Source organism: Simochromis diagramma, unplaced genomic scaffold (assembly GCF_900408965.1).
Source record: "Simochromis diagramma unplaced genomic scaffold, fSimDia1.1 OVJJ01000483.1, whole genome shotgun sequence".
NCBI lineage: Eukaryota > Metazoa > Chordata > Actinopteri > Cichliformes > Cichlidae > Simochromis > Simochromis diagramma.
Genome location: NW_024386835.1, coordinates 2,591,517 through 2,605,060, shown reverse-complemented (window position 1 = coordinate 2,605,060; position 13,544 = coordinate 2,591,517). Strand labels below are relative to the sequence as shown.

The 13,544-nt window shown below is 40.6% G+C and overlaps 1 protein-coding gene across 1 annotated transcript in view; it reads right to left on the bottom strand.

The window, feature by feature from the left end:
- Positions 1-13,544, bottom strand: part of dip2bb (disco-interacting protein 2 homolog Bb) — a 45,014-nt gene that overhangs the window by 22,552 nt on the left and 8,918 nt on the right. Inside the window, 4 exon segments of the mRNA XM_040028817.1 lie at positions 305-631; positions 711-836; positions 5,000-5,143; positions 6,210-6,281. Of these exon segments, the coding sequence (XP_039884751.1) occupies positions 305-631; positions 711-836; positions 5,000-5,143; positions 6,210-6,281 (669 nt within the window).

Genomic DNA, 13,544 nt, shown 5'->3' with positions numbered 1-13,544 from the left:
ATGCATTAGCAAAAACAAAAGACTATTATTACCTTCACACATGGCAGTGAAAAGCCCTCAGTTTATTTGTATGTGAAACACTACTCACAAGCTAACTATAGCTGGTAGGTTTATGTACTCTGCATTACAGGATTAGGCTATATTAAAGCTAGTTGTGCAGCATTACATAAATTGACCAATCAGATGATCCAAACTTTTTACCTGCTGCTTTTCCTCCAGTTAAATAATTAATAAGTCTACTGTCCTTTGCTTTAACATACGCAACGTCTGCACAGAACATTCTCCACACAGGCGCACGTCTCACCAATGCGACTGTGAGCCAGCATGTCCGTCACCGCGGCAGTGCGAGGCTGCTCGTGGGGCTGGTGCTGAGGTTGGTACTGTGGTTGGTGGTGAGGCTTATAAAGAGGCTGGTACTGCGGTTTGTACTGAGGCTGAGGTTGGCTCTGAGGCTGTGGTTTGGCCTCCTGTGAGAGGGTGGAGGAGGCCGAGGAGGAGGTGGAAGAGCCCTGGACGATGTGGTTGACCCAAGACTCCGGGCTCTGCAGGTTGGGGTTGACCTGAGGCTGGGGAGCAACCACTGACGACTGCCTGCGCACGGCTGTCTCATCTTCGGACCCAGACGAGGAGTCTTAGTGCCACAAAACAAAATGTAAATGTCCATAATTCTTAACTAAAAAGTCCAACTTTAATGCCTTCGCACGTCCTACCTGGTGGTGTGCGTGTTTCAATGGGTGACTGCACGTATGTGGACCTCCGTTTGGTAGGCATGGGGAGCGCCATCTTCTCCTCCTTATGTTTAGCCAAGGCAGCTTGTACTGCCTCAGTATGGATATCTGTATTGACACAAACACATTTTGTTTAGGTAGAGATTAGTTCCAATGGCTTTGGATCTCATTCAGAGCAACAAAACAAAGAAGGCCACAAAGCTGTTAACATTCTTTCAACATGGCTCAAGAATGTACATTTTGTTTACTACCTCCATTTATGGTCTTTTTCTTCCATTAGTGAGACCTTTTCTTTTCCGTTATATGAAAGTTTATTGAACTACTTCAAAGAGTCACCGCTGTGTGAATAACATTTTCATATGTTTGAATGATTTCCATAGGGGATCTCAACCGAGGAGCCGAGCCCCCTAAATGAGATTTCAAGGCACAATAACTAACTTTAGGAGTCCCACGATAAAGAGAAAAAGAAGAAGAGAAAAATCTAGCAAGCTTGCAAAATAATGATGAAAAACATTACTTTGCTTTAGCTGGTGACAACATTTTTTTGAGAGCAGGAGTGTAGTGTTATGTCTATAAGCCATGTTTAAAACTTGAAGAACGGTGACAGGTGAGAAGCCTGAAGAAATCCTTACAGGAAGACAGGCACACAGAGAGGAGAGAGCCAAGCCGTGTATTAGCCCACTCACATGCCTACACGCGCGAATGCACACAGTAATGAATGCCGAGATACTTTCACTTGATGACACCCACAGGCGCATTAAAAGGCACCGCGTAAACAGACGCACACTCAGACCACGTAACAGAACACGCGCCACAAAAGACGACTTAGTGAATTTTCACATCTATCGACTGGAGGGCATCATTTTTGTTGAAACATCAACAGATTTAAATAAATCACAGAGCACAGCTCATTTCACAGCAGCAGTGGGGACCATAATTACATAACTGTCATTCTGCTTAACAGATTGTTCTCAGCTAAATCATTCGCTCTCATAATGTGCTGTTGCGCATCCTCGCACCGGAGCGTCAGGAGAGACGACTCCTTGCACATGTCCGGGAGGATGAGGGCGGTTTCCACGGTGATGGGCACAGTGGGGTGCGTGGCAGCTTGCGGTGAGTTTTACTCCAGTTCCAATCAATACTGACATGTGGGCAGCTGAGGACCTTTACTTATGTCTTTGATGCATGCCCGTTTTATTTATCTTCTTAATCTGAATCTAAAATGGTGTACATAAAACATAAAGTGTAATCATAGCGAGAGCAGCTCCAGAAAGCAGTCAGCGGTGTATTCAAGTGAACTCCGTAGTGACAGGCTGTGTAAGAGGTGTAATAACTGGAGGAAGCCAGAGGCAATTAAATTGTTCTGCAGTCTGTTAAAATTATAACCACCTTATTTTTTCTGTTCTTCACTGCTGCAGTTTCTACTATTCTTACATTTTTTTTAGGCTGTAACACTTCTAATTATAAATCTCTGACCTGCCATTTTCTAACAACATGACTCAAGGTCATCAAGTTCATTTTTTCTGTCGAGTAGGATCACAACTTTGGTTCTGATAGAAACTCCTCATCGGTTTTTGGATGAACTGCCATTATAAGCCTACTATAGTAATCCTTTGTTCCCCAGAGGGGTACACCTCCTGACTTTAGTGATCTTCTTTTTTTCCTCATGCCACCATCAGAAACACATTTGCATTTTTATTTTATTTTTTATGTAAAATGTGTCAGTACATGCTGCCAGCCTTGATCACGAGATATCCATGTGCCTCAGGGTGAAATGTGACACTTTTGATGATTTTTTTCATTAGTGCAAAATTACAACAAAGTACCTCAAAACTGATGGGCTCAGCTTTAGCTTCTGTTTTACTGCACATTAGCAAAACGTGTGCAAGCTAATTAACGTGCTAACATCAGTTATTAGCATTGCCGTTGTACATGGCAAGACTAGCATTCAGCTTCAGCATACACCCCCATAAACTTACTACCACAACTCTTCTTCCCCTCACCTACAGCCGGCTGTGGCAGATTCCCTTTTAACAGGAAGAAACCTCCAGCAGGTTTCTTCCTGTTAAAAGGGAGTTTTTCCTTCCCACTGTCACCAAATGCCTGCTCATAGGGGGTCATTATTGTTGGGGTTTTCTCTCCATTATTGTAGGGTTGCTACTTTACAGTATAAAGTGCTTGAGGCAACTGCTGTTGTGATTTGGTGCTATATAAATAAAACTGAATTGAATGGAATCACCACAGCTTCAGACTTAGTCGTGTAGCCTAAAATTTGCAAAAGGGAACAGGATCAGGAACAGAAATATTGTTTTATACATTCTGTGCTGAAACTGTTTTTGTTGATTTTCTCCAAACCTCAGAGTTAAATATGCACTATGTGGACACAGTATTGGGCCAAACAATGCCTTACTCTTGGAATTCAGGTGTTTTCAGTCTCATTGCCACAGGTGTATAAAACCAAAGAAACCTAGCCACACAGCCTGCCTCTAAAAACATTTCTGAAAGAATGGGTCCTCTTAGATTTTAGTTGAATAAACATAATTGTGAAAACATCAATGTGTGTAGTGTTGTATTTCCTCAGTGCATCAATATATTTGCATATTCTGTATTTTCCAACATGTAAAGGAACTTCTTGTCCACTGTGACACTCCTTTTTGTTCTCATCCTGCAATATAAACGTAGTTGAGGAATACCATCTGCCATTCAGCTTGGTTTTATTTTACATTTTCTCACCTCTCAATTTAACCACTTTTGCAGTATTTGCAATTCTTTATACCAGAATTCATTTCATATGTCAGAGACTTTCGAGACTACGAAAACATTGTGGAACAAAGCACAACAATTCTGGGAGCAATTTTCATTCCACTAAATATGGAATCCAAATTAAGGGTTTTGAACCACAGAAGTGACTGTGACATAGACAATAGCACAGATAAATGCATGTGTCTCAAATCTAAATTCACTGCCCACTACACTGTAAACTACTGATTGTCTTATAAAAGAGCAGTAACTGAATACACAAGGGAGCTTTATTGCCACGTTTGACTCACAGTAAGTATAACAATCATAGCCTGACCAACATAACAACAACCTATTTTGAAGCCAGGACACAAATATAGCTTTTGGGGACTTTCAATATTTAAATTCTTATCTATCGTGCAATGCCATCAGCGAAACATCAAAACAAAGATTTATTTCCTAACACAGACCTGTTATCACAATTTCAATTTAGCCTCTACTGAGTTTTTTTAAGCTCTAATCTTTCTGAATCCTCCAACCAGATTAAACAAAAATAATGTATGTTGCCCCTGCCAGTAAGATTTTCTATAAAGCTGAAACATTTTTAGACAACTCTCCACCAAACTCCAGTCTGACAGACAGACTTTAGATTAGTCAGCCTGGCATTTAGCATGCTGCACAGGCTGAGAGGCTTTTTAAGAAAAGAACCAGCAGGGTGTGGGTCAGCCCACAGGGAGATGCTTTTAGAGCCCGACTCTCAGTCAACAAACACTAGTTGTGTCCTGCACACGTGCTTTGTGTTTCTCTTGTCTCATCTTCACGTGAAAAGGAAACAACCATCTCTGAATGGAGGAGGGGGCCAAAGGGTACATCTTTCAACATGTAACAATGCTGAGATCGCAGACATTCACTACTCTCTGAATGGTACTCGTGACTATTGATCATCAGTCTTAACAAACTTACACAGTAATGATCATGAAACTGGCCGCACAGCCCCACTGTTAGTCAGTGGTGTTGGTTTTGATCATTAAGTAAATATAGTGTTTATGAGGCTGAGGAAATCTGCAGTAAGCTGCAGAAGATGTCACATGGATGAGTGACGAAACGTTTCTCCCACTGAAAACACAGCGGCTGAACAGAATCAACTTTCTCGGATCTTTACCACTTATATAGGATTTTTTTGTAGTAAAAAAAAAAAAAAAAAAAAATCTGTATTCCCCTGCTCTCCTCACAACCTTCTCATACATAGCCAGCCACTGACATCACTCTTCTGCCTGAGAAGGGGGTCCTCACTAAGGGGGCTTCCCAGCTGCGGCAAAGCACTGCTGTCTGCCTCGCTCTCACACACACGTTCCCCACAGCTCTTTAATTTGTCCCTTTGAAACAGCCCAGGATCTAAGCTTAAAAACAGACTGTTGTCGGATCGTTTCAGCTCTGAAAACTGTGCTGTAGTGCGCTGTACCGCTGGTGTGACCGTGGTGGGACAACCAAAGTGGGATGAAGAACATTTTGGCGCTGGACTTCTTGCTCACCTGATCTGTAGCGGTCATCCCGGGTTCCTCCACTGCGATGCGTTCTGCGAGCGCGTCGCTCACGATACCGGGATGAGCTGGAGGGTGGAGGTGCATGGCTCGAGGAACTAGGAGCAGGAGGCTGTACGTTTTGAGGAGGTGGTGCTGTAAAATAAACACAAAATACATGCATTGTTACAAAACAATCAAAAACTGCTTTACATACTCATTTCTGCAAACACTTTGATTTAATAGGCAGAAGACTTTCCTGTAACAGGCCTTGGGTATCTGCTGAACTTTTAACTGTTTCTGTTAAACACTACTGTATCTGTTTAACTGTGCTGTGGAAGGTGATGATTTGGTTTATGTCCTTCTGGGAAAGCACTATATAGGAATCAGACCATTTAATATTCTTCAGAACCTCAGTGATGATAGTAATGATATTAATGAGCATCACAACAAAGACTGGATAGTTTTCTCTGTTTTAGGAAAACCTCAAATGCCACTTTAGCCTTTTTACCATGAAACCATGTTGCTGTCATATGTGCACAGTGTGGCTGTGCATTAAACACACCATGTATACTTGTCATGTCAATTGGTCTCTGCTATCGCTATTATTACAGATGGCCGCTCCTCTGTGAGTCTGGTTCTGTCAGAGGTTTTTCCTATTAAAAAGGGGCCCTCCCTTCCCACTGTTGCCAAGTGCTTACTCTGAGGATTGTTGCGGTTTTCTCTATAATATTGTAATATAAAGTGTTTTGAAGCGACTGTTGCTGTGATTTGGCGCCATATATTTGAAATCAAATTGAACTGAACTGAATGTAAATTTCAAATGACATGAAAAATATTAAAATTGATTTTTTTTGTGTGTGTTTGAAGCTACATTTATTTTTTTTAGGTGGGCTTTTTGGACGTTGTTTTAAGGACATGGATTGTCATATTCCAACAGAGAATCGGCTCGTGTTTGTCTGCTTTTGTAGATCTGTTGTTCCAAGTCTGTTTTTTTGTTTTTTATTTCATTTTTGTAACATAATTAAAAAACTGGGTGTGAAATGATTCTATTTTTAGATATAGTTTTTTAATTTAAGTCAAGAACAGATTCTTTGCCACGGCAAAAAGACAAAGAAAAATATTGTTTTGAGTATGCCTAAGCAAGACAGGAAAACAGCAAAGACACGGGGGATGCACATCTATGCTTAGCCCGATCAAAAAAGGGATTATGAACACTTACGTGGAGTGTGGATTATGTAGGGAGCCAGAAGTTTTGCCCTTTTCTTCTCATAGCCCTTCTGTGTGATGTCACCTGTAGAAAAAATAAAATAAAATAAAATAAAACTCTGTATTGCTTCTGAAAAAATGAGCATAAGATATGCCACCATAAAAATAACAAAACATCTCAAACTCTGATTGTTTTATTTGATGGAATTCAAATATACACCAGTTAGTCACACTGTCAAAGGTGCTCATTTGAACCCTGAACTTTAATAAAAAATGTTATGATGGTAGTGTTTTCACATTTCTCTTTGCCATTACAACAATATCAGCATTATTAATATAACTTTTTTCCTCTCATTAACCCTGCTTCAGCAGAGCAGATCGTAGAAAGACTGTCATAAGGACCAAGCAACAGTTACTCAAGTGTTATCGCAGATCGATGGTAGAATAAACAGCTTCAGCATGATCAGCTTTCTATCTGTGAATGGAGTCAGCCAACACCTGTTCCAACCCACTGTGACAGAAAAAGCAGGAAGCAGCAGGGAAAAAAAAGAAAAAAAAAATGATAAAGAAGATGATGAAAACACAGTTGGACCCACACAGTGTTGCAGTAATCTCTGGAGATGACTGCAGGCGTCAAACATGTGGCTCGATTCCAGCCTCAAAGAAGAGAAAAACAAAACAGGACTAAATCTGGAAACGTACGGAAGCGTGGGCAAGAGATGGGATGATTCAGAGACACCGACAGAAAAGAGAGAAGTGTGAAAACTGAGGACAAGAAAGGGAAAAACGGAAATGCAGAGAAGATAAAGCGATAAAGTCAGAAAAAGCTTATGAAGATGAGAATGATGCTGCAAAGGACAGAAGAGGAGGAATCCTGAGCCACGGGTTTGACTTGATCGTATTCAAGTGATAGGTAAGCAGTGTCCTTTCGACACCATCTTCCATCCCTCCTGCCAACAGCCCATCTGCAGCTTCCTCCACCCCACCAGACCCAACACAGCCTGACTGAGCTCTCGGCTGGCCCCGAAGCGATACAGAAACTCTGCCAAACTCTTCTGTGGGCAAAGCTGTCAGGTTTTGAGTTACTAAAAATCCATCTGGAGAGCCCGTACACACTCTTACAGTAATTGTGTTGATCAGCAATGATTCATTCAATATGTTCACCAGTAGCTGCCCTGGCTGCATTTTAAACTTCATCTCCACATGTCTCTGAAACAACCGGTTATCCTTTTACAGTGCCTGAAAATGTCTGTACGAAAGGGAGATAGCTTTATATCAACTACAAGTATTGGCCGGTCTGATGGAGGACCCTGATGTTTGTGAATCAGCCACTCAGTAGCATAATGCCCTGTGGGCCTCAGTTTTAATCTGTGATTACAATTTAGGATTCTGAGATGCAAAGAAAAATACAAATCTTTCTGGCACTGGTTTTTATTCTCTGCCCAGTTACAGCACAGAGGACAACAGAGAGGAGATGAGGATTTTCTGATGTGGTTCCAACAAACCACAAAGTTAAAAGCACTAACGTGAAGTGAGCATCTTGTTACAAAGACAAAGGGTGGAATATAAAGCAGCAAGTGAAGTGTCACTTTTTGAAGTCGGTGTGTTAAAAGCAAAGCAGCATAAAATTGGGACAAAATCATGATGGTTACACGAATCCCCAAAACAGAAGGCCTTCCAGCGCAAACCAAAACAGAAAGAGGTTCAAGGTCACAAATTTGTATGAATTCTTTACAGGAGATGTGCAAAGAAGTTTGCACTGTGAACATGTTATTATTAAATCAACATGAAACGCATATGATTTACAACACATGTAGTCAAGACATCATCCAAGTTCGCTCTGAGTAACTTTGAATCTACTTAGAAAACCGCTCAGAGAAATAGCTGATGATTTGTATCCGCAATTATATGCAAACTTCATCTTTAGATGTCGGTTATGACTAAACAGTCCAGAAAAAAAAAAAAAAAAAAAAAATACACCAATACCTTTGAAACTGTAGTTTGCTTAAACTTTAGTTATTCTTATTTTGTAAAGAGTGAGAATGTGTGGCCTCACATGTTAGGCTAAAGGTGTTTTTAACTGTGGTGGATATTCAAGCTGGGCCTCTGTTTCCTGCTTTATGATTGTTGGAATTTTTGGATTTGTTGTTATGAAAGGATGAAAACAATGAGAATCACATTTTGCGTAATTGACATTAAAGATGATACAAAGATCCTCCGCTTATATTTAAAAACTGACTAATCTGCTTGGTCTTAAACAGAACCTCTAACACAACTCTTAAGCAGAAGAGACAGAAAAGCTTAGGCAACCTACAACACAGCCATATAAATTGCCACACTGCTGACATCACTGTGGATAGGACGGCAACAGTGAAAGTGCTCCTGTTTGGAGGATATTGCCTGAGAGACCACTCCAACACAATATCTGCTCGACGACTGAGGGCCCTTTTTTTCTGAAAATGGAAGAAAAGCAAACACTTCCATAAGTAATGCATGAACAGTACAGTTGGCCACGCTCAGTGACACAATTTATTTTTAGCTTATGTGAACAGGCAGTTTCACTGCAGATAGGCAGAGAGGGAGATGGAGTCAGTGAAGGGGGAGGGGCTTGTGTGGCATTAAATGAATCTCAAAGTAATCACTGTTCCATCTGGATGATTTGAAAGTCATCTGTGTTTTTACGGCTGTGTCATCACATTTGGTCTCCAGCAGTTGAAGCTGAAGGGTTAAACTGATGTGAAAGCATTGCATGCGATCAGTGAACTACAGGTGATTAGAGCCCTGCATGAAAATATGTATGTGTGCTCCCTTATATTTTTTTTCCATCAATTATTCCTAAAATGTGACTATTAAAAAAAAAAAAAAAAAAAAAACTATTACAATTACAAACATCTTTTTTTTGTACTTTTCCAAAAAGCTATTTTGAGTGAGGTTTTCCATGGGACTGGAAACACTCCAACGCTTGCAGCTTGTAGCGGTGCCTCGCCCTGTGAATAAAGGGCACAGGAAAAACAAAAAAAACTGCTATGGCAAGTTCTTAGAAGAAGGATCAGTTAGTGTGACGCACCTCAACTTTTCACATCATCATAGAAAAAAAAAATCAAAGTGCAATATACTAGAAATGGCTCCAGAAGCATTTATAAAGACTTTGGGGTTTTCTCAGTTTATGATAACTAGCACAACAACTCAAACCACCTTTAGTAGATGGTGTGTTTTATGGATGCCCATAAATCCTATTAAAACCTATTAAAATTTGGAGTTAAAGTTCCAAAGTTTATGCTCTCCTTTACATGTTCCAATGCCATCCAGTGGGCTGGATTGGAGATCTTTAATGGGCCCATTCTGGCCCCTGGGTTTTATGTTTAACATCCCTAGTCTAGCGATAGAGGAACTCTCCATAGTGTCGGGCATCATACAAAGTTTACACTATGAACACAGCCCAGAAGTGGTGAAAAAAAAAATCCACGGGAACGGCAGAGCACCTGCAGATAACTCCACACCGCAACTTAATCTTTGTTAAAGTGTCCAGTGTGAGACAAAAATTGACTGTTTGGTAACACAGATGAGATAAAAATGTAATTTTCTGATAAAAGTTATAAATGTTGTGTTTGGAGGACAAAACAAGTTATGTGGACGGGCCATCAAGATTTGGGACTTGGACAGATTAGGTCTGAATTTCATTGAGAAATTTTGCAGGAGCGTGTCTGAGCAGCAGTCCATGACCATGGACCTCAGTCGTGTTGTGCAAGCAGAATGAGTCAAAGCGCACAGGTACATCCACAATGATATTGTTAAAAAATAAATAAAACTAATGTTTTGCAATGGCTAAGGTAAAATCCTGTTTTTCTGACATTCTGTTCAATAAGAACAACCCTGAAACATTTATGAGCTGAAATGGTTTTGTTGGGAGATTTTTTCCTCCTCACCATTGTGCAAGTCTCATAAGTAAAGGTCGTCACTGTTTGACTCTTTCCCGCAAAAATACGACGTTTGACAACCTCCCCGTACCCTTAATGACAAAGTTCGGTCCCCTAAATGTATATCACCACCATATTTCAGGCCTGCTTCTCGAGCAAGCAGGCCTGAAATATGACAGAAACTGCTCACTCCAGAAAAAAGAAAAGAAACAAGGGTTACCCCTAGCAGGCATCCAAGGGGGAGCAAATTAAGGAGGGTCTATATTCAAGAATTCCCATACTTTACCAACACTTTTCAGTAAAGACATGAGGCACTACTGTTTTAGTCAGACTGCGTATTTGTGGGTAAATATAATGACATTGTAATTTCACATAAAAAACATTGAAATCCCATTTAATTAGAGGGGAATTACACCCTTAGTTGCAAGCCGTATTATAAAATGTTACCAGAAAAAGAGTTAAAAAGATGTATTATTTAGCCTAGCTTATATTATAAAGACAAACATGTCTACACACACTATAGATGCAAACAGTCAAAGAAATCTGCTCGAGGCAAATCACAGCCCTGCTGAGGTGATGAGGGCCTCACTCGTTAACCCACTTTCTCAGAGTGGCCCAGTCACGTCTGTCCTATTGGTGGAGAGGTCACCATGCGACTATTTCAGTGTTACAGTCAGGTTTCACACGAGGCTGCCGCCACTCTGCTCTCCTGTCTTTGTTTGACAGTTGCATCAGTAAAGGAAACCCGTGCGTGCACCTCAGAGCGCACGTTTTCACTTTCCACAACGTGAAGGGGAGAAACATCAAAGCAGTGCCTTGTCTAAGCCCTCCACACTCTCACACTTTCTAGCTTCAGATTATTTGAATTGCAGCAGGCCTGCACTCTCCTTCCTCCCCACAGGCACTCAGTCTGAATAGTAATTAGCTACTGCCCTCTATTTTCTTTCCCTGCTTCTTTCTCTCCCTCATCACATTATCATTCGAATACTTGGTCTCCAAAAAGAAAAAAAAAAGAAACAAACAACTTAAAGTCGTGTTAACACCTGCTTTGTGAAAATTATATAAACACTTGGCAAAATATTACAGAGGAAACGTGGATTTCCTGCCGTTTTCTCTCATCTTACAAGAGCGAATAAGCCTGATGATAATGTGTCTACTATAATCACACAATAGCAAACTCCAAGGAGGATCCTCCAAACGGAATAAAACAAGTTTGTCAGTGAAGTATTCGAATTTACCCAGAGTAACTGACATATGGCCCCTCCTCTTTGGCTCTGGGGCTCCTCTGCATTTGCTGACTGAGTTCAAGGGAACATGTATAAGATTGAACTGAAACCTGGTGGTGACATTTCAGCATTTTGTCCACGCATTAATAATATATTAAGGGGACAAAATATTAAGAACACTTAATATTGTGTTGCTTTTAGACAACAAGAAAACTGAATGTGTATACTAGAAGACACACACACCCACACTGGGATAATATAGCTAGATAAAAAAAAAAAAAGTATGTTGTCTGTTTCTCTGTGTGAGCCATGTGACAGACAGGCGACCTGGTACAGGGTGCAGCCTGTAGATAAATATGTACATCCAAATACTTTTGTCTATATGGAACATAAATGTAGATCCTAGCAAATGGTTCATGTCCTTTGTATGATGCATGCTTTCTGTACTGAACAATCAGTCCAGACTGCTTGAGAATACAAGACCATGCAAGCGTATCAACAAGACCATGCAAGTGTGAATGACACTTAGGGTGCTACTGACAAAACTTGGAGCTTTTTGTTTCTTCTGTGACTTCCATATTGTTCGTCTTTCTTCAGCGCCGATGATCTTATTCTACACTGTCTGACATATCACACTTTTACACTGCTTTTTTTTAATGATCATTTCCCCAATTCAAGGTGTCTTGTGCAATGTTTTATTTCACCAAACAAAACATCTTTATCTTTTTTAGAGAATTTTATAATGATGGTTTTAGTAATTATTGCCGTTTGGGAGGATACAAAAAACAACAATGGATTATCGAAAAGAAAGCAACAGAGAATTTCTGTGTACCTTTACCTGTACCTTTACTCTGTCAGACAACAAAACTGGAATTACAGGCACTGGTGAGTGAAAGAAAGTGCTTCAAAAAAGCCTCAAGCTCTAAAACACACACACACACACACACACACAGTTTCCCTGTAGTTGATCTCTCAGGTGATTCGTTTTCCCTGAAATTGTAAGCAGGGTGTGGTTAACTCTGGCCAACAGTGCAATTCATGTTTCCATGTTTGCCTCCACACACTGAGCTCAAGACGTGTCTGGGATGAAACCGTGACTCAGTCGGCAGCCCTTCCACCTCCTTCCTTAGTTTCTGTCTTTGCTGGAAACAAGACTGAAAGAAAAGGGCGTGGAGACACACCTGACACATTGCATTTCAACATTTGCTGGAAGAAGCCGTTACAAACGTTGAACACCATCAAACGCATATCCTCCTACGGGATTTACACAACCAGTGAGACGCTGAGTTCTGGCTGTAATATTATGTATGACAAATGATGTAAACCTAAAACAAAAATGTCCCAGGAGCAGTATCACCGTATCCAAAAACATCACGCAGGTGCTGACAGAGTTTTGCACGCTGTTAAACACAATATATCTGTTTTTATATTTTTTTAATATTATGCTAACTTAGCAAATGCTATGATTTTGTGCTGTCTTTGACTGCATTAAATATGTCTAGCGTCTTACAAAGCGAGATCTAAACCCAGGCGAGGATTGTATTCCGGGTTTTAATCGTGTGTGTGTGTGTGTGTGTGTGTGTGTGTGTGTGTGTGTGTGTGTGTGTGTGTGTGTGTGTGTGTGTGTGTGTGTGGTGGGGGCTGAAATGCTGACTGTGAAGTTCAACACACTTTTAGGCAGTCACAGAACTGCCTGGTGAGCAGATGTCACAGTCAAATCCTTTCCAGTCAAGTCAGATTACATCAAGTGTATTTGTACAGCTGACTGTAACGTATAACGTCTCCCTGTGAGGGTTCATGACCAAGCCTGTACACTCTAGAACCACAAAGGAAAACAGAAAATGAAAATGGGAGATGAAGCTATTATAAAAAAAAAGTCTGGTAAGGTTTCAAAATGGTGTAACAGCAAAGGTTAAGGGTCAGTGAATGGAGCAGCTAAGTGGACGTGTGGTTTAGTTGATGAGATCAGAACAATCAGCCTGGCAGAGCAGAAAGAGGCTACCTCTGCTTAACTCGTTCTTACTGTCATTTGCAATTCCTACGAAAACTCTTCACACACCAGTTTTCTTGCTGAGACCTGTACCAGTGGCCAGTATCCAAGTATGTAGACATCAACTGTAAGAATTTGATCAAACATGAGGATGTGTGAGCAAGTGATGTGGTCCTTATGAGCAAAATTTAAAAATAACTCAATAAAAAAAATGA